Genomic DNA, 21,722 nt, shown 5'->3' with positions numbered 1-21,722 from the left:
AGTTGTGGAACAATTTTAGTAGTGGAGATAAGAGGTGAGTTCTGCCCCCACACAATATGAAATGCTTCAAATTGAAGAAAAGCCCTATAGAAACACAAATCATCATCATAAAATCTGTAGCTCTTAGTGATACGTCATGTAGACTCCCCCTAAGACTCCTGACTATTCACACTGCTGGTCTCTTGTATTACTGCAGTAGTGTTGGCCCTATTATCATTCCCACATATATTCATTGTGTCCACATGAGGGCAGTAATACACACACCCACCCCTGACCCAAAAATGAGTCCCTCTAGGAATTATATCATAATTGGTAAAGTAGCTAAATGGATCAAACTTTCATTTCGCTAACAGTTTTTAATATCCAGAATTATAAATTGCTTAGTTTTGTTTCTCTTTGTTGATAACATTATGCAATTAATCTGGAAGACATGTTTGATACAAACAGAAGCCTTTATTACATATACTTTGTACAGTTGATTGTGGTTATTGAATGCCCTAAATAATGGAGACTCAATGATGCTTTCCATTCCAGTTTCATTATCATGCTTCAATATTTACATGGGCTGTAGTTCATGGTTGCAGAATTCTACCACCTGGTACTGTATACTAAAAGCCTGCTTCTATGTAGTTGACCCAGTGTTTCCTTCGGCTTGTATAGAGGTTAAAGGCCTACTCTTTTAAAGTTGTGCAATTTGGTCACACCCCTCTGCTCCTCACCAAATGGTGCGGTCCAGCCAGCGACTTTGTAGCGGGACAGAATAAAAAAGTTGAGACAAAAGTTAGCTGAATGAATGAGAGGAGAGATAAAAAGACAACAACTTTAGTCTATAATTTCCTGTAAACATTACAAAATATATTCCTAACGTATTATTGGAGATATTTATTAGAACCCAACCCAAATGTGTTGAGAAAGATGAAGCTCTTCTTCTGTGCAATTGTGCTGCTATGGGCATCCTCCGCGGACTGCCAGCAAAGAGGTGAGCTGGAAATAATAATTTTCCATTTGACTGCATTTTGACTGAATGTTCATTCAGCACGAGGTCTCAGTGCATCCGAGGCAAAGCATTTTGTAATTATTTATGCAATGTAATGAATATGCGCTTTAATTAATGCAAAGCATAAGTGGAGGATTAGAAATAGTAACGTTATACTTTGTTTTATTGATGGCTATAATACACTTGGAGTAGGCCTAATGACTATTTTACTGTTATTTACATTTGCCAGAATAAATCATATGTATTGCATAAATTGAGTGAAAAGTAATAGGCCTAACCATGGGGTGTTGGTGTTGAAATTGGACACTTGTGGCATAATAATTCAGCCATTAAGTTTATAATTTACAAATAGGAGCTTTCTAAGTAATTAGAAAGTCGTCTACCCATTTTAATATACAACATGTTGCATCACCAGTAAACTACTATCACTGGCCAATCTACGTGATAGTTACTTTGTTAAACCGTTAACATTATTAGTTTTCTCACCTACTCTCCTTTCATTCCTAACGGTCTTTGCTCAAGAGGTTCACATGACAGAAATTCCAGGCCATTGTCATTGAAATGAATGACAATGGCTGACGCCTCTTTCTCCAAAGCATAGTCATGCTAACATGCTCGGGTCGCCCTCAAGCCCGAATTCAATGCCTCTAATTGCAATAACAATCATGTCATCAGTAGAAAATGTTTGAGGTGCAGTTTTGTGAGTTCAAATAGACCAGATTTCATTACATGCCCTCTTGGTTGGTCTTTTTTGTGTGTATATTTTTGTGTTACTTGAAATCAAAATCAGATTTTGATGCACTGTTAAACTTTTCGCCATTCTAGTAAACACATATAAGAAACACACTTTTAATTGATATGCATGAATACTTGAGAACTTGAGTAATTGCTTGCTTTTAGAAGAATTCTGGGCAATTCCATGGTAAAGGAATTATGATAAGAATTTTAAATGTATACCAAACCAAAACCATTGACTTCAAAGTTTAAGAAACCATTTAACTCCTTGCACAAACATTTGACAAAAACCTATTTACAGGAGGAACTGTACAGATACAAAGTTCAGTAACAGAATAAAACTGAGGGAAGTTTTACCATTATTCTTGGTGATGGTGGAAAAAATGTATACATATCGGGATATCATTTTTTATGATATATCGTTTCGTATAATTTAATATATTTCGTATAATATAATATATTTTAACGCTAGTTTGCTGTACATGCACCAAAACTGCATTATTTTCCTTCATAGCTTGTTCTCCATCTTCTTTTTAAATAGGGACCCAATTTGTTTTCAGCCCTTTTATTTCCATGACTGATCAACACGTGTTTGCTCCTGGTTCTCCTGTCCCTCTGCAGCAGACATATGGTGAGCAATATGTTTGGAACATTGAATCGCAATAAAATCACAGTATGGAATCGCAATACATATAGAATCATAAGAATCGTGAGAATCGCAATACATATTGTATTCTCACCTAAGTATCGTGAAAATATCGTATCGTGGGGTCCTTGGCTATTCTCAGCCCTAGTTATTCTCTTACCAAACTTTGCATCTGCACAGATTTTCACGTAAATGTTTTATTTGTATTATTTACTGTGTAAATTGTTCAATGTTGTAATTGGACATAGAGTTGTATGGTTTGTTACACTTTGAAATCAGTGGTTTTTGCTTGGCCTACATTTTAAAGTGAACAACTTTGAGTAATTCCATTAACTGTGGAATTTCCTTTCTCCAAAGCCATATGAGAAGCTTGTACCTACTTGTTGGCCTTACCATGTTGGGGATCTCCAAATGCAACAAATATATCTATTATGTGTATTTAACACGTCAAACAAATTCAAAGCAAAGGTGTCAATCCCATTTGCTCCCAGCATGAAGAGTGAAATCTCATTAGAGCTCATAACATTAGGTGGTGTTAACACTCTGGTACAATAATATGCAAGGGTTCCCAAATGGAATCCAAACCAGCTTTACCATACCAATAGGATTTCTCACCTGCGATTTTTATGCAACACTGTGAAAGACAGAGACCCAGTGAAGAGGTCAACAGAACCAAGATGGGTCATATTCATTAATACACCAAATAGAAGAAAATGGACTGAAACAGGGATGGACTACCTGAACTTGTCCAATAAGAAAACACTTTTTTTTTGCTACAGTGTGATCTAATGAATGATACCTTGAGTCGAGCTGTGCTACATAACACTGTTCTCTCTGGGAAATGATCAACCATTTTGGTAGCAGAAAACAGTGTCAGGGGGTCCATTTTGCATAATTATTACCCTGCACCTGAGAGAAAGAATTGATTTACACTCATAGCACCACACCACTGTGGGATTTTGACTGTAGCTAAAGCCTCATTTTAAGACAGTGACTTTTACACCTCCAAAGTGAACTCATCATTATATAGAGCCAGGTGTGTCTGGATCCAGCTATAGTATCTGTGTCTGGACCACAGTAGGGCGTGGTGGATGGGTTGGCACTATAGTAATGACAGAGCTCTCTCTTTAGGATGCCCTCTGGCTATAGGTCTACCATCACACTGAAGGGGGGAAGTTGGAGGAGGACAGTTGTAAAAATGATAGCTAGAGGATTTGTAGTGCACCCGGGAATTAGTACTGTAAGCATGTATACGATTAAAAGTTATTACCAAGAGTGGCGTACTGAAGTTCTTTTTTGTTTTAGGCACATTTAAGAACATGCCGACTTAAATTCTGAGACATGTTATTTGTGTGGCCCCTCTATTCCCATTTTGTAACAGTACTTGGGTTATTTTCTTTCCTGAAATACCATTTTGTAACAGTACTTGGTTTATTTTTTTCCTGAAATAGCATTTTGTAACAGTACTTGGGTTATTTTCTTTTCCTGAAATAGCATTTTGTAACAGTACTTGGGTTATTTTTTTCCTGAAATAGCATTCTGTAACAGTACTTGGGTTATTTTTTTCCTGAAATAGCATTTTGTAGCAGTACTTGGGTTATTTTTTTCCTGAAATAGCATTTTGTAGCAGTACTTGGGTTATTTTTTTCCTGAAATACCTCTGAAATGCCACTTGATTTGATATCAATTACTTGCTATCTATCTTTGTACAAATAAGATTCAAGCTACAACCAGCAGCTATGTATCTTATATTACAAAGCTGCTCCGTATCTCTACATTTATTATTACACCTCTACTCTCCAATACAGAGATTAGTCATCTGAGTCACACTGCGACTGTATATCTTATCAGTCAACCACATTGTTGAAACTCCATTGTTCTGATTGTGTCACCTTCTTTAGTTGCTATCAGTCCACCCTCCCATCTGATTACGTTTAGTAGGGGCCTATTAGGATTCAAGGTGGTTTGAGGAAGCACTGCAAATAATGAGAGATGCTGAAGATAAGAGAGTTTTTGTGATTATCTTCTCACCTTTGAGTGGCTCTGAGTAGCTGGAATGGAGTGAGTGACTTGTTGGATCCACTCAGTTGCCTACCTCCTGGTTTAGTGTCAGAGGTACTGGGTGTTATAACATTAGTACATACACCTTGATAATGGTTCATAAGACGATACGCTTACATTGTGTCCTCAGCTGAGTGTGTGTGTGTGCGTGTGTGTGTCGTAGCTCATAAAAAGGTTAGATATTAGTGTGGAAAAAGCCACGGGGGGTTGGAAATCAACATCACCAACCTCTCCTGATCTAGAAAGGAATCACGTTCATGACCTGTGGTTAATTATTAAAGGGAAAGTTTGACTTATAAACTTTCAACAAAGTCACAAGCAGATTTGGTAATGCAGACAAGCATTTTAACCCGACTGGGGTGGAAGGCAATGTAGTAAGGTGTTTTCAAATGGTTATTGAAGTACTTAGTATGATTGTGTGCCATCCTCCAACCTTTTTCTCCAAACTTTCAAGCATTGATTCTAACTGAAGGGCTTTTGAATGCTATTTTGAAGGGCTTTTGAAGGCTAGCATAAGCTGAATCCCATTGACTGTGGGGGGGGGGTTAGTCGAAATAGTACAAACAAGAACATTCCAACCAAACTCTCTGGAGATGAACCAAAAACCCTCAAATAGACACTTTTACTAATATATGTGCCACACAGAGAATGCATCGATCAGTTAAACTACTTTTACTGTTCAATCAATTCACAATCACTCTCATCCTATTTACACAACATTCTCTGCATAACCCGAGTCCGCTAAGCGCTGAGTAATGCTACCTGAACTGCTAAACGGTAGTTGGCTAATAGGCTTGGGCTGTATCCAGATTTTTATATCGTCATACTGTCCTTCTCTCATCCCGGGATTTACGTTATTACTGGCAAAGCACACAAGGGGGTGCTAGAAACACAAGAAAAGCTCATTTTTGCCTCTATTACTAGAATGCTAACAAAATCAGCACAAACTAATAGCAAAATCACATAGATGATGTTGGCTAAATGCTAACGAGCAAAAACAACCATAAACTAATTGTAAAGATAGGCAAATTCATCTCATTAAGTTATACAAGCCTAACTAGTAGCTAACCGAATATCATTTTTGGTGAGTGTGGACATTTAGAAGAGGATGTGAACGAGAGAAATTGTACATAATATGAACAAAGTTGTGATGCTTCTCTAAAGGAAGAGCAGCATGTGTACATGGAGCAGAGGGGAGAAGAACGGAGTATAAATCATTTATTGTAGGAAGGACAGGGGAAAAAAACAAATCCAGAGCTCTTTGACTTTCAAACACAGCAGAAAGCCGTTTAGTAATGAATTGCATACGTGTAACTTCATCACCTCATGTGAACATTGGACTCACCAGCTCCCTCTTTCTCCCGTTGTGCTATATAAAAGCATGACTTGCTCAACTGTTCTGGGGAACTACGATAAGCTTCATAATGGAAGATAATGTGACAAGTGAAATGGAGAACGTAATCTGCTTTGTCTTCTAACATATTGCACAAGTTGACAGCAGGTATTAACTTAAAAAGTAGCTATAAATATTCACATTTGTTGAAAAACTTCAAAGAACTCGTTTTGACGGTATTGAAAAACCATCCTGTGTCTTTTTCCAAAAACCCTGGTATACGGTATATATATTTCTTAATGTATTTTTTTTAACCTTTATTTAACTAGGCAAGTCAGTTAATGACAAATTCTATTTACAATGACTGCCTACTCTGGCCAAACCCGGGCGACGCTGGGCCAATTGTGCGCCGCCCTATCGGACTCCTAATCATGGCTGCTTGTGGTACAGTCTGGAATTGAACCAGTGTCTGTCGTGACTCCTCTAGTGTTGAGATGCAGTGCCTTAGACCGCTGCGCCATTCAGGAGCCTCCAAATATACCACCAAAGTATATTGCCTAACATCTTCAGCCATGTCCAGCATTTTTACCTTATTGACCCAGATGCTATCTATCAGTGATTGAGCTGTTGAAACGTTAGTCTTTTGTGTTCAGTGACAGTGGCATTCCAAAGATGTTCGCAGTTTAGCCCCCTGGTAATCCTGGGTAAAGCTATAGAGATAGATAGAGGACTCTAGTGCCAAAAAGTCAATTTTAGCATGAGCAGCGCCATTGAGGACTTTCATGTTGAAATAGTTAACTGGGTGGGACTTCCTAATTCCATCCAGGTCACCAGGAGGGATCAGCCAATGAATTATACTAGTGAGGAAACATTCCATAACTGCAGGAAATATCGCCAACCTTGGTTTTATAACTGATCAAACAACCCACTCTAGGTGGCTGTGTGCACCGTCATAGAAGTAGTAGAAGAAGTGAATGGACTACTTCAGGATGGACATGGCCTCAATGGCACAGCCCATGCTCTCACTGACGCCACAATGGGACAGTTACAAAGTCTATGTGTAAGGCTGATATGATGACCTCTGACTTTTGGGGAGCTGCCCAGGTCCAGGCCAGTCAATCACAGGACTTTGTTGTCCAAACATTGGCCAGGCCTCACTGACTGACTGATGTCCTTTTCACTCTACTGAGCCGAGTCTACCTGTATCACGCTGGCCTGGTTATGCACTCACCATAGTTGCTGGAACTGGTGCTGGAAAGGACAATGTATGATGTATATACTGTAAAAATGTAATGGTTATTTGGCTGATGCTTTTATCCAAAGCAACACAGTCAGTAATGTGGGGATCAAACCTCACACCTCTGATGTTGAGAGCACATTGGTCAAACCAACAGACCAATCAGATCCAATGTATGCCCAATTTTAGTTTACATCACATGATATCAAGCAGTAGAGTCCAAAATTGTAATTTAACAAGCAAAGCTGTCTCATATGTTATGTCAGATAAGCTGATTAAGAGGCTAATATTTTTTGTAAATGTATTTATAAAGCCAATCAAATGTATTTATAAAGCCCTTTTTACATCAGCCAATGTCACAAAGTGCTATACAGAAACCCAGCCTAAAACCGCAAACAGCAAGCAATGCAGATGTACAAGCACGGTAGCTAGGAAAAACTCCCTAGAAAGGCAGGAACCTAGGAAGAAACCTAGAGTGGAACCAGGCTCTGAGGGGTGACCAGTCCTCTTCTGGCTGTGCCGGGTTGAGATTATATCAGAACATGGCCAAGATTTTCACATTTTCATAGATGACCAGCAGGGTCAAATAATAATAATCACAGTGGTTGTAGAGGGTGCAACATGTCAGCACCTCAGGAGTAAATGTCAGTTGGATTTTCATAGTCAAGCATTCAGAGTTAGAGACAGCAGCTGTGGTAGAGAGAGAGAGTCGAAAACAGAAGGTCTGGGACAGGTAGCACGTCCGGTGTACAGGTCAAGGTTCCATAGCCGCAGGCAGAACAGTTGAAACTGGAGCAGCAGCATGACCAGGTGGACTGGGGACAGCAAGTAGTCATCAAGCCAGGAAGTCCTGAGGCAAATTCCCAGGGCTCAGGTCCTCCGGGAGGGGAGGGAGAGAGAGAGAATTAGAGGGAGAATACTTAAATTCCCACTAGACACCAGATAAGACAGGAGAAATACTCCAGATATAACAGACTGACCCTAACCCCCCGACACAAACTATTGCAGCATAAATACTGGAGGCTGAGACAGGAGAGGTCGGAAGACACTGTGACCCCATCCGACGATACCCCCGGACAGGGCCAACCAGGCAGGATATAAGACACCCAGTACGTGATCAACAGTTCAAAAGAGGATTAAAGCCCATAATTATAGAAAAATAAACACAAGTAGGACAAGGACGCTAGCTTGGCTTTGATTTTATTTTCCACAATATGGCAACGTTCATTATGGAGCCAAGATTACGCAGACAGATGACTAAAGCATCCCCAATACAAAGGAGCCCCAGCTAATAGACTTAACAATCCTGAAATTACCACAAATTACCACATCTATGTGTGACAGCATTGCCTGACTATGTGTCAGTCAGCTTAGTAGCACTGATTAGCAGGGACAGGCAGTGTGCCGTTACATCATGACTAGGTGGTGATTTATTGATGAAATGCCAGGACTGTCCCTGTCCACAACCAGTTGCTGTGTGTCAATAACATACCACCCATGTGGTGTGTTGATTCAGCTGACCAGGGCTGTCACTGTGTCACTTGCCTTCACACAGCTATCGGCACCTGGTTTGACCATGTCAAAGCTAGGTACTGTTAAATAGCCCTCTTGGGATTGGGTCTACCATGAGCCAAAATAATAAATATTGTGTTTCACTTTCACAGGATCAAATCCATTGAGATTTAAGATTTGGCTTTGAGGATGACTAAAATCAATAAACATAGTTGATTTCCAAACTATGAAAACATTGTGAGTTTGGTGGTCAGAGGACATGGTTGAGGTTTCTTTCTTATCCCAGGATAGTTTCTAAGATTAAATCAAGTTATTTTTTTAAGGCAAGCTGTGGTAAAAGCATTATAACAACCTAATGAATAGTAGTCATGAACTGGATAATTGCTTGCCAATCCGTTCTCCCTGGGTGTCCCCTTTCCAGCCCACAGAGCACAGGGGTCAAGCCTCTCTGTCAATGAGAAATCAGCAGCCACCGAGCGACCAACAGACAGACAAACAGACAGTCTGTCAGTCAGTTATACCGGTTTCACACTATCTTGCAGAACCGTACGGTACTGGCTCATATGCTGAAAATGGATTGATCCCAATGGTCACTACTGATAAGTGGGTCTGACTCCAAGACATGCTACCACCGGTCTGGTCAGATGTCTCATTGCTGCTATGTCATTAGGCTAAAGACTTCATCCCCCAGCTTCCTTATCTCTTGAGCCTCTGAAGTGCTCATCAGTGTTCTCGTCAGTGTTCTCAGGAATGCTTTGGGGCCATTCAATTCAATAGGATTAAGTTATAGGCCAAGCTAACAAGGTTCTCCTCAGAATCTTACACATCTTTTAGATCAGGTATGGCGACTTTGATGGGGTGGGGGCCACAAAAAAATCTAAACTCATCATGAGGGGCTGCAGTGGCTCGCGGGTCTGCGTACCCACACCCATAACCACAGATGCAGTCAGAGCCATCTCTATCTTTTTGGTGGCCCTAAGTTGAAATTTTGTTTGATGTGACACTTGATTTGACTTCTTTGAGGATCTGCTCAGAAACATCTAGTTTATTAACTATTAATAAACAGTGTAAGCATAATTTGTTAATATATTTATTAGCATTAGTAAACACATGTATAAACCATTTATAAATCATGACCAGCAGGCCTTTAATTTTTATACCAAAGGTTAACAAATTATAAAATGACAAGCATCTTATAAGCACACCGTCAAAAACATTTCTTTTTTCATTTTTATTCAGTGTAGAATTTCATCTGTTAGCGTAAGCCTCCTGAAGTCTCTGTTAGGAGACAGAGATGGAGAGATGCTTTGGGACAAAGGCCTTGAAGCCCAGAGGGCAGTGGGGTAATTATAACAGCAGCCCACAGCTGCCCACACCACCCATCAATAGACTCCAGCCTTTGTCAATTTCCTCGACCTGACCATTTTACCCATCAATGGTCCATGTAAACATGTGGGTGGAGAGTGGGGGATGGGGGATGGGGGTGTGTTTGGAAGGGGGGGGTGCTCCTCAAAGACATGCCTTGCAGATACACAGAGGAGAAATCATGAGGATGGGTGTAGATTGGGGGTGGGAAATAGGGAGGGGTTGGAAGGGAGAGATACAACTCCTCTTTTTGGGGGGGTAATGTGAAGGTGCGTGTGTGTGCTTATCTAAGTGGCTCTGGATAAGACTGTCTACTAAAATAAATTAAATCATGTGTAAGTATGAAGGAGTGTTTTCTAGTGTGTACATGCTTATGTGAATAGACAGACCATGTACTCTGTCATACCCTGTCTCTGTGTGCAGATAGATGCATGTCATGGTCTGAAACCCCATCTCTATCTCTGCCAGGTCTCTTCCCTGCCATCCTCAACCTGGCCAGTAATGCAGAGATCACCACCAATGCCACCTGTGGAGAGCCTGAGCCAGAGATGTACTGTAAGCTGGTGGAACACGTACCAGGACGACGCATCCGCAACTCCCAGTGTCGAACCTGTAATGCCCAGAGTCAAAACCCCAAAGGTATGGGAGTCGAGAGCCACTAAGTATGCATAGGGGAGGGCTGGGGAGGAGAGTCTGGGGTTTTACTCTTATGCCTGCTGGCAAGTGCTCCAGACAGTTTGACTTTCCACAGTCTCACTGTCGTTGAATCATCTGTCTGAAGTACAGTGCTCCAGGTGTGGATTTGTGGTATTTATGTTCTTGCTATTCTCTTGATATTATGCAGAGCAACATCCAATCACCAATGCTATTGACGGCACCAATGGGTGGTGGCAGAGCCCAAGCATAAAAAATGGCCGCCAGTTCCACTTGGTGACCATCACTCTGGATTTACGACAGGTAGGAATTCTGAGGACTGCTATGTTGCTGCTTTTACACTGCACCTCTTTCTTTAGCTACATGGTGAGAACACACACACTCTAAATTGTGCCTTCCGGTATTATACTTAGGCTAAAATATGTATTCCATTCTACTGAGCCATTTACTTTATGTTCGTATCCTTATCTTGTATTATTTCTTATTGTGGTTGCGTTGTCGAGAAGGAACCTGCACGTAAGCATGTCATTGGACGGTGTGTTTACCATGTGTATCCTATACATACGACTAATAAAACGTGGGTGGTGTTAATAAACACATGTTGGGGGGAGGGGGCTATGTCTGGATGGCCTCTTTTTTTTAATGCCTCTTTTTCTCACATTCTCTCTCTCTCTCTCTCCCAAAGGGGGGGGGGTGGACAGGACTGAGCTGAGCCAGCTACTTAAAAAAATCCTGTTTCAACAGGCACTCGAAACAAGACCCTCTTTCATCGAGCCACCACACACACACACCATAGTAGTCGGCTGTGATGGTGCTGTCTTTTAACCAACCTGTTTCAGAGGTGCACACTATATAATGCTAAGATGTGGACCCTCCCCACTTCCTCTTGGGAATTCCAGCAACGTATATTGACCTTGGGAATTCACATGTGGAACTAATTTGGATGTAGACATCCCAGTAATTGCTTTCATGTGAAAATACAATCTTCAAAGTGTGCGTGTGTGTAGCCATTCACCAACCTTTCAACGCTCTGTCTGCCTAGATTACACGTCATGCTCCATCTAGATTTAGCCTCAATTTTGATACGAGGGCTGGGAATTGCCAGGGACCTGACGATATAATATTATCACATATTGCTCACCATATGTTCCCTGCGGAGGGACAAAAGAGAGCCATGAGGAAATGAGTTTTGATCAGTTATGTGAATATAAGTGCTGGTGTAAATATAAGTGCTGAAATGGTCTCCCTATTTAAAAAGAAGATGGAGAACACGATATGAAGGGAAAAGACTGGAGTTTTGGTGCAGGTACAGCCGGGTAGCGCAAGAAATAATACAGAAATATCGTCAAAAATAGTATCCCGATATGTAACTGTATCGATTTTTTCCCCCACCACTATAGGCTACCTCAACAGGCTTAACATTTGAGATGTGATGTTTATCCACTGCTTAGCAATGGAGGAGATGAAAATGGAATACACAGGTCCACCCATCAATATTTGTTTTTCATTTTTGCCAGTGGTGATGAGAATACAGCTCGGAGCCAGTCACTTTAATCTAGCGTGTTAGATTCAAAATGAGCGTTTGGGACTACTCCGACGTAAACATACACTTATCTCCACATTTCATTTGCAACCGCAGAAGATTCCATTTCCTTCCCCTCGAGAGTTATCGGGGAAAAATTGTGAAGACACATGCAGAAACAGGGAAAATCAAAGGCTGAGAGAAGTTGGGATTACAGGTCGATGTTTCATTAACATTCCCAGTGTGATTCTTGACGTGTGATAACTTTGATATGGTAATGTAATTATACAGTATGTTCTATCGTTGCTACCAAAGAGAGTTGTCAAGACACTGAGATATGGTAGTAGTGAGTGATGGAAATGTATCTGGTGCTGAATACACAGTATAGGCCAAATAACTCATGATGTTACATTATCATACGACAATAATTGAATATTATCACACTAGATCAAACAAACATTTGTATTAAGTTTAATAAAAGCAAAACCAAGCGTGTCATGACAATAAATCGACATTATAAATAGCAGACGTCAAAAAGAGCATAATACCCCAACTGGTAAACCAACTGAAAATGACTCAGACTTCTCAAAACCTGAGCAAAGATAAACATCTACATGGAAAATATTAGCTTGTCAATGGGAGCTTTGTTTGACTGATTCATTATATCTCTAAAAACCTCAAGATTTAGCCTAGCTAGCCCCCTCCTCTGAGGAGCTGAGATACTTTGTCTCCAACTAACTGCTATATCGCTATACCGAAGTATTCACGTGGGAGAACACTGATTCTCATAACTGATGCCCTAAGAAATAATAGCATTATATCTAGGCTATATCTTCCTTTATTAAATTCTCTGTTCAAAAGAGGGTTTAAATGAAGTTTACAGTGCCATGATGTAAATATATTCTTATATAAGCTATAGTATGTTGCACATATGTTCTATGTTAAGTGAAATGTCTGTATTTTCACTTATTTGATGAAGACATGTGTTTTTGGTTCGGTAACAGTGGCATCCATCTTGATTAAAACCCTCAGTGTGGTGCCTGGCAGACAGTACTTGTATTGACCAGTATCCACAGGAGTCCAAACCTGACAGGAAACAGTGTCAAAGTGTCAGGATTTAGATGGGCTAATCTGCCTGTGGATGCCATTCCAGCACATCACATACAAGCACATGCACGCACGCACACGCACACACACACACACACACACACACACACACACACACACACACACACACACACACACACACACACACACACACACACACACACACACACACACACACACACACACACACACACACACACACGACACACACACACACACACACACACACACACTCACACTCACACTCACACACACACAACCAAGCTCTTTATCCAATTAACAGGCACCAGTCAAACAAACAGAGGGGAAACCATTTGGAGCTCTCATCCTGTGGGCCCCCAGGAGAGAGAGGGAGAGGGGCAAATGCAGACGCTGCTGTCCAAACAGCCCCCGTTCCCACTGCCCAGCTGTGTTGGCCCACATTGTCATTTTACGGCGACAATGCCGCCACCGTCCACCACAATAGCCATCGTAATGACCCTCTGACAAAATATAACCTGCAAGGCCCGTCGCTATGTCAACACATTAACTTACTTGTTTTAGATACACTTCATGTAAACAATGTGGGAAGGTAGTATGTCGATGGGTTGTGATTGGTGAGAAGGGACCATCCATAACACTTGATGGGGATAGGTTAATTCAGTTCAAATTCACATTCAAATGGGAATTGAACAAATCCTGAATTGGGGGGGATCATTGAAGCCAATGGCCAATTTCCAATTATTTTCCAATATGGAATTGACCCCAACCCCAACCTCAAAAGAATGCCTCCCTGTAATATGATTTAAAACTTACAATACGTGTTTCTGGTGAAAGAGCCTTGGCTGTGGCTGGTTTCCTACACTGGCTCATACTGGCTGATATCCACACTGACCTGTCCGGTGTGTGGCTGGGCCTCTCTGAGTGCATGTCCTGTCGTGTACGGGGCTCTCCGGCCCCCATCGCCCTTCCCCCATCTCCCATCTCCCATCTCCCACCAACACAAAAGACTTACTCATCTCCACCCTCTAGGCCTGTGGCCAAACGCCAGCCTCTTTTATGTGGTCGGAACCCACAGCCATGACTTCCACTGCTATTGTCTGGATTCCTACTTTACCGCCACCACAGCATATTTTAAATGTTAAAACTGCTGGAAGTTGGTCTTGATCAGGCCTGAGAATTTACTGCTTTTCAGTATTCTGCTGGTTTCTATTCAGTGTCAGAGACACAAAAAAGAGGGGAGCCAAAGGACATCCTGTTTCTGTCTGAATATTTATTAAATACTCATGTAATTTACCTGACAATTTTACATATTCAAAATCAACTTTGTCTAACTTTGTGTCTAACATATTGTCACACACAGACAGTTTGGTCTGTATTGTAACAAGCCAGGGATTAGGTATAGCATTTTATAGCATGTTGGTGATTAGTAGCAAGAAGGACATAGCTCTGCTCAGTGTCAGTGGTGGCCATATTTCTTTACTTTTGGTTTAGGCTTCTCCCTCCAGTGAGGGGACTTAGCTTCGCTTTCTGAGCCCCACAGCCCCGGCCCCGCCAAGGGCGAAGCTCAACTGGTGATCTGGGCCCCTTTGACGGCTTAGGGGCTGATGGGTAATCCTCCTGTCTCTCCCCTGCAGCCTGGTTCTGCTCGTTCCCACTGGCTGGGTCCCCATGACTGTCTTCTCCCCCCTTGTTATCTTTCCATCCTCTCTCCCGTCGGCCAAACTGGCACAGAGGCTAGTCCGGCTACCGGTTGGGAAGCACATTTCTATTACTTAATGTTTCTCCAATTGGAAAAGTGTTAGTAAGTATATGTGTTTTCATATGGTCTCGGTAGGTCACAGTTTACCCTTTGATTACCCCACGATTCATTTTTCTAACACACTGATCAGACTGTTTCACTTATCCTTTGAGACAACCCCCGCCAACCCCCCCCCCACCACCTGATCCAAAATGGCAGCTAATTACAAAAATAATCCTCTGCTGTTTCCCGCGGCTACTTGCAGCCAGGTCTTGCTAGCTCACATCAAAGTCCGCCAGCCAGTCACAGTGACTAGGCAGATTAGCCGAGGCACGCCATTACACAGGGCTTTGGGTCCTACTGGGCGGAATGGGATTTAGTGGTAATGACTGGGTGGCTAAAGAGACACAGTGGGAACAACTTTGCGCTTAGCAGCTAGTAATGACTAACACTGTATTCTAGCAGTCACAGTAACTAGCCACATCAAAACATATTGCTGAAATGTGGCACTCAGATCACAATTTCAGTAAACTATCCCAATTTCTGACACAGATATCAAATCAGATATCAAATCAGATATCAAATCAGATATCAAATCAGATATTGGGATAGTTTACTGAAATCTGTTTTTTTGTTGTTATTATTATTATTTTTTCCCCCTTTTTCCCCCCCAATTTCGTGGTATCCAATTGGTAGTTACAGTCTTATCCCATCGCTGCAACTCCCGTACGGACTCGGGAGAGGCGAAGGTCGAGAGCCATGTGTCCTCCGAAACACGACCCTACCAAGCCGCACTGCTTCTTGACACTCTGCTCGCTTAACCTGGAAGCCAGACGCACCGGTGTCTCGGAGGAAACAAAGTACAACTGGTGACCGTGTCAGCGTGCATGCGCCCGGCCCGGCACAGGAGTCACTAGAGTTTTACATTTGAAATAACTGATATCTGGTGATGTTAACTAACTTGTATCCTCTAAACGGAGTGTTCTAGTAATTGGTTAGTTAAGTTGAGGCACAAAGGCAGCTAGTCCACAACAGTTCAGGTCTGCATCCATTTATTGGAGTCCACATGGATCAGGATTAGGTCACGATTCAATAACTAACCCAGTCCATTCACAGCATCTGTTTGCCTTGAGAACACTAAGCTCCTTTGAGGGAGGTCGCTGACACACACACACGCGCACACACAGTCACACGCACGCACGCACACACACACACACACACACACACACACACACACACACACACAAAGTATTGTACAGCTAACCTTGTGGGGACACACAATTCAGTCCCATTCAAAATCCTATTTTCCCTAACCCTAACCCATACTTTTTTCCCAACCCTAACCTTAACACTAACCTTAACCCAAAAACCTAACCCTAAAACATAGCTCCTAACAACTAAACCTAATTCTAACCCTAACACTAATTCTAACCTTAACCCTAAACCCCCCAAAAATAGCATTTGACCAACAAAATGTCCCCAGTTGGTCAAATTTTTGTTTGTTTACTATTCTTGTGGGGACTTCTGGTCCAAACACATGCACACACGTCCACACACGCACACACACACGCACGCACACACACACACACACGCACGCACACACACACACACACACGCACGCACGCACACACACACACACACACACACACTCTCTGGACTAGACTGGGCCAGTAACCAAAGAACCAAAGAAAGCTCTGGTGACCAAGCTTCCTTGATGAGAATAAAGATGCTTCCTGTCGAAAGGATTCTACAGATTGTAGTCTCAGAGAGAGAAAGCTGCTGCTGGGACAGGAATGTTAACCTCACTGATCACATTACCTTTTTTCCTGTTCCATCCATCTATCTAGTCATCTCAAGGACATGGGAAGATATCAGAATCCACCCATCTATCTAGTCATCTCAAGGACACGGGAAGATATCAGAATCCACCCATCTATCTAGTCATCTCAAGGACATGGGAAGATATCAGAATCCACCCATCTATCTAGTCATCTCAAGGACATGGGAAGATATCAGAATCCACCCATCTATCTAGTCATCTCAAGGACATGGGAAGATATCAGAATCCATCCATCTATCTAGTCATCTCAAGGACACGGGAAGATATCAGAATCTGGCAACCCAAACATTCCCATATTGACTAAAGGCCTGCACAGTCTGTACAATTTCACCCAGCTTATGCCACAATTTTGCCATCATGGGCAAATTGTCTAGTCGTAAATGATTGTTGATCAGTGTGACAGCTTCTAGGTCAGCCGATTAAGTACCACCAAGTGCGGTCGTAGGCTTCGACCAGAGTTCTGTCTGTGTCTGAACTTTAGAGCCTTGATCGTGTAGTTTGGCTGGTGTTACGAGCAGATCCCGGTGACCAACCAATAGGCACTGAGTATGCACACACAAAAATATGATTATTGTGAATAGTCAGATTAATATAGTAGTTTGATTTAAACGTTTACATGCTTTGCAAGAAGAAAGATTTCCCTAATAATCCTGTTTACATGACACATCTGAAATCAGGCTTCCTGATGGGATTTTAATAAATGCAAAAAAATCATTAAAACTAAAATCTTCTTTTGGGACAAGTTTGTATATGAAGACTATTTCTAAGATGCATACTTTTTCCAAACTCACTTCAGTCACGTATGAGCATAGAGGGAGGCTTCCTGGCAAATGTGCAGATCAAATACACCTCTGCAGTTGACGTACCCTACGTTGGCTAACGTAGCCATGCAAGCCAATAGCAGAATGTGATGGCAAAACAAGTGTAACTGATGTGAAACGGCTAGCTAGTTAGCGGTGGTGCGCGCTAAATAGCGTTTCAATAGGTGACGTCACTTGCTCTGAGACCTTGAAGTACCTGTTCCCCTTGCTCTGCAAGGGCCGCGGCTTTTGTGGAGCGATGGGTAACGATGCTTCATGGGTGACTGTTGTTGATGTGTGCAGAGGGTCCCTGGTTCACGCCCGTGTATGGGCGAGGGGACGGTCTAAAGTTATACTGTTACACAAGCAAATCGTACAATCTGGCCAGGTTGATATCCAGAGTTGTATTTGGTTACATCGCACAGTGTGACATGCAATAAATGTAAAAAGACTGAATCCGACATTCAGTGTGGGAAGGCCTTAAGGCATTTAGCTAAAGATGTTTGTATAGCCATTGGAGGCCCATACAGGTGAATCATTCAAGGCTGTAGAGAGGATTTCCCATGGTTTCTATACAGACTAAGGCATTTAGCCAAAGATGTTTGAACTGAATGTCTTGTCTAGCTTTCAGATTCCCATACGGGCAAATCATTCTGTAACTTAAGGTTCAGACATAACCTGAGGGAAGTCAACCGGCTCTCTGTTTCATATGATCCATCTCAGCCCTGAGGCGGGATTGACATTTAGATGCACTGGAACACCTCGGTGTGGCTTGGCGACGATACCCGCTAACGCTCGCGTTCCCTCGCCATTGAGGAAGTTATGAATCAGCCGTAAATCAGCTGTGTCACGCCAGTAGGTGTGCCTCCTGTCCGGAAGGTAGACTTACAGCCTCGTGCCGCTGCCTGGAACCTTTAGGGAGGATTTAACGGAGGGGGGTTTCCACTCAGCCCCTGGGGAAACGCACCATTGACAAGCCAATTTGAGAAGCCGATAACTGCTAGCTCAGGTTCTATGTGCGTTTATGTGAGGCAGGCTAGACTGTTATTAGTCTCACTGAGAGGGTCATAGAGAGGTGAAAGAGAGGGAATTGCAATGGCAGTCTAGTAGTGCCCTGTGATTGTGCAAGGCCCATAGTGGAGTGTTGAGGATACAGTGAGAGAGTGGAGGCAAGGTCTCACAGTGGGGTTCAGGGGAGCTGTAACCCCACCCCACAATTTAGCTTGGTAGCCTATCGCATGACTGTGTATGGGGTCATAGGGGTCATACGGTGCGCTGTTAGGGCCAGATGCACTAAGACTGGAATTCAATCAAACTTGCAATTAACATTGTGACAACATCACATGTAAGAGGGTTACAGAGAGCTTGCGGTAACTGAGTGGTTAAATGTGTCAGTACACTGTTATTATGTCAAAACAGATCTGTTGCATATGTGCTCCTTGTCAATCAAATACTTATTTGTGCTCTTGTGAATGAAAAGCGTTGTATTTAAGGTGCACAGCCTGAGCTTCCAGTCATGCACAACAAAATGGAGATCCAGACATAAAATATTATGGGTGGGAAAATAACTCTGTGTGTCTGTGTGTGCATGAGTGCATGAGTGTGTGTGTGTGTCCTTTGTACTCTCACTGTTAAATATGAAATATTAAAATGTGTCTGTCTGTGTGTGTCTACAGATTTTCCAGGTGGCCTACATCATCATCAAGGCAGCCAACTCCCCTCGTCCCGGTAACTGGGTGCTGGAGCGTTCAATGGACGGTGTGGAGTTCACACCCTGGCAGTACTACGCCATCAGCGACACAGAATGTCTGACCCGCTACAACATCACCCCCCGCTTCGGACCCCCCACCTACAAACGAGACGACGAGGTCATCTGTACCTCCTACTACTCACGTCTCGTACCCCTGGAGCACGGAGAGGTAGTTATCTATTTATTTAAACTTTACATTACCACAGTGGTCTGAAACTCCCGGCCCGCAAACCACATTGAGCTCATGAGCTGCACGTTGATGACCCACAGGCTGGGAGTTTGAGACCACTGCTTTATTAGGTCTGGTTCAAGGCAGACAATTAGATGAGAATGGGCTCTGTGTGCCCCCCTCTAGCACATGTAGTCCAGACAGTGGGATGACTCAACCGTCCTTCCGATAATGAAAGCCTGCTTTCCCAGAGTTCTAGACGCCTGCCTGCTGGGCTAATGTAACTCTAGCCGAGGTAGAGCCATAATGAACGTCTGTGGTTAGGATACTCTGTGGTTACTCACAGCTCCTGAGAGTGCAGCTCAGTAGTTTAACAAGGTTAGGGAGACAAGGAGATGAAGCCACTTCAGACTATTGAGACGCACCCCAAAGCCCACAGTGAGATCCTTGATCGTGTCTTATATTGTTTAGCCCTGTGTTATGTCATTTGCCGGTGGTCTGACTGACAAGTGATATTGGAGAAAAAATGACCGTAATGATGTATTTCAGTCAATATGTATGTGTGATGTTCATTTTTGCCACTTGTCTTTCCATTTTTTTCTGTCCTATTCAGATCCACACGTCTTTGATCAACGGGCGGCCCAGTGCTGACCAACTGACCCCAGAGCTGCTAGACTTCACTTCAGCCCGCTACATCCGGCTGCGCCTGCAGAGGATCCGCACGCTCAACGCCGACCTCATGACCCTCAGCTACCGTGACCCTAAGGAGGTGGACCCCATCGTCACCAGACGGGTATGGCTAAAGCACTAGGTCTAGCTCTCACTAACTGTTCTGTTTTCTGTTTAAATGCTATGTTAAACCAAATTGGTCGTTCATTCAAAATATGTGGTTTGTGCGTTTTGAAAAACGATTTAAAAAAATGTATATTGCATTTTTATGGTTTTAACAAACATTAAATTACAAGATATTTGCATCAGAATGTCTGAAGTATAAGTTTAGACATCAGTTGTCATCTCTCCAGGCAGATTTGAGTGTTCTAACGTAAGTGGTTTTGTAGTTGGTTTCTGTCTTGTCATTCTAACTTGATTGGCATTGTGTTTCCTTCTGCAGTACTACTATTCCATCAAGGACATCTCAGTGGGCGGGATGTGCATCTGTTACGGCCACGCCCAGAGCTGCCCCTGGGACCCCGTTGCCAAGGTAACTCTAGGCCGTCTTCAGTTTTGCCTGATCAGACTCACACGGTGGCTGTCATTCAGCTTTTGTTTAGTGTAAAACTTGTTTACTGCCTTTCACATATTGTGTGAGATGTTAAACATGTCACATTTTGACTCAATTAAGCTCCTCTTATCGGGATCAACATTGGTTCATTGCTAATTTGTTGTAACTGCTGTACACACTTATTCTAAAGAGTACTTTTATATCAATTTGATGCAAAGTATGGTAGTAATACTTCTTTATGAGAAATATATTTGTCAAACAAATTGTTTTTATAAGTGAATTTAGTATTCTCAGCTCCCCCTATAGTCCCTGAAGGAATGGTACAGGCCAACACTTACTCAGTTGAATTGGTTGCCTTCCTCATTAAGGGGGAATGTCACCTTAACAAGAGGATGAGAAAGCAAGCACTAATCCTGTGACCCTTCAACTTGCCACATGGAAATGCACTCATATATTTCACACCAACGTACAGATGTAGGATCTTAATTTGACCTGCAATGCAGGAAATGCAGGAAATGTCAAACTTGAAGAATATTTGATGTTTTAAAAGGCTTTCAAATTTCAGGCTTGATTTTTCCTTGCGAAAAAAATGTATTAACCCCTACAAAAATGTCAACATAATAATTCACATTTCCTGTTGCTGTTGGATTATTTTCCTGCTGTAGCAAACTGGCTCAAATTAAGATCCTACATCTGTAACACACAAACATCATGACATGATAACCATACAACACACAAGTGTCACTTCACACCTTGTATAGAACCAGCTATTTGTTTGACAATGAAAAATTTGAAAATAATGTGTGTGTGTGTGTCCCACTCCCAGCTGGCAATAGGACTAGAGCATAAGCATTCAATCGGTCACTTCCTGTGGCTCCTCCTCACTTCTCTCTTTCTTTTGTCCTCTCAGAAGTTGCAGTGTGTGTGTGAGCACAATACGTGTGGGGAGAGCTGTAATGAGTGTTGCCCCGGCTACCACCAGGAACCGTGGCAACCGGGAACCCTCTCCAACGGCAACACATGCGAGAGTAAGCTGCACTTGGTCTTTTTGG

General features: G+C 42.5%; 1 protein-coding gene across 3 annotated transcripts in view; it reads left to right on the top strand.

Annotated features, from left to right (window-relative positions):
- Positions 1 to 764: 764 nt before the first annotated feature.
- lama1 (laminin, alpha 1) overlaps positions 765 to 21,722 on the top strand; it is a 67,569-nt gene continuing 46,611 nt past the window's right edge. For all 3 annotated transcript variants that reach the window (XR_006080314.1, XM_042308863.1, XM_042308864.1), the window contains exons 1-7: positions 765 to 979; positions 10,355 to 10,525; positions 10,731 to 10,843; positions 19,206 to 19,448; positions 20,062 to 20,241; positions 20,560 to 20,649; positions 21,581 to 21,698. Coding sequence is in view for 2 of the 3 variants with exons in the window: in XM_042308863.1 (XP_042164797.1) it covers positions 916 to 979; positions 10,355 to 10,525; positions 10,731 to 10,843; positions 19,206 to 19,448; positions 20,062 to 20,241; positions 20,560 to 20,649; positions 21,581 to 21,698 (979 nt within the window). In the remaining variant the exon portion in view is untranslated. The remainder of the gene's footprint in view (positions 980 to 10,354; positions 10,526 to 10,730; positions 10,844 to 19,205; positions 19,449 to 20,061; positions 20,242 to 20,559; positions 20,650 to 21,580; positions 21,699 to 21,722) is intronic.

This window comes from Oncorhynchus tshawytscha, linkage group LG29, assembly GCF_018296145.1.
Source record: "Oncorhynchus tshawytscha isolate Ot180627B linkage group LG29, Otsh_v2.0, whole genome shotgun sequence".
NCBI classification, from domain to species: Eukaryota; Metazoa; Chordata; class Actinopteri; order Salmoniformes; family Salmonidae; genus Oncorhynchus; species Oncorhynchus tshawytscha.
The sequence above is the reverse complement of the archived record's forward strand: the minus strand, read 5'-3'. Positions and strand labels throughout refer to the sequence as shown.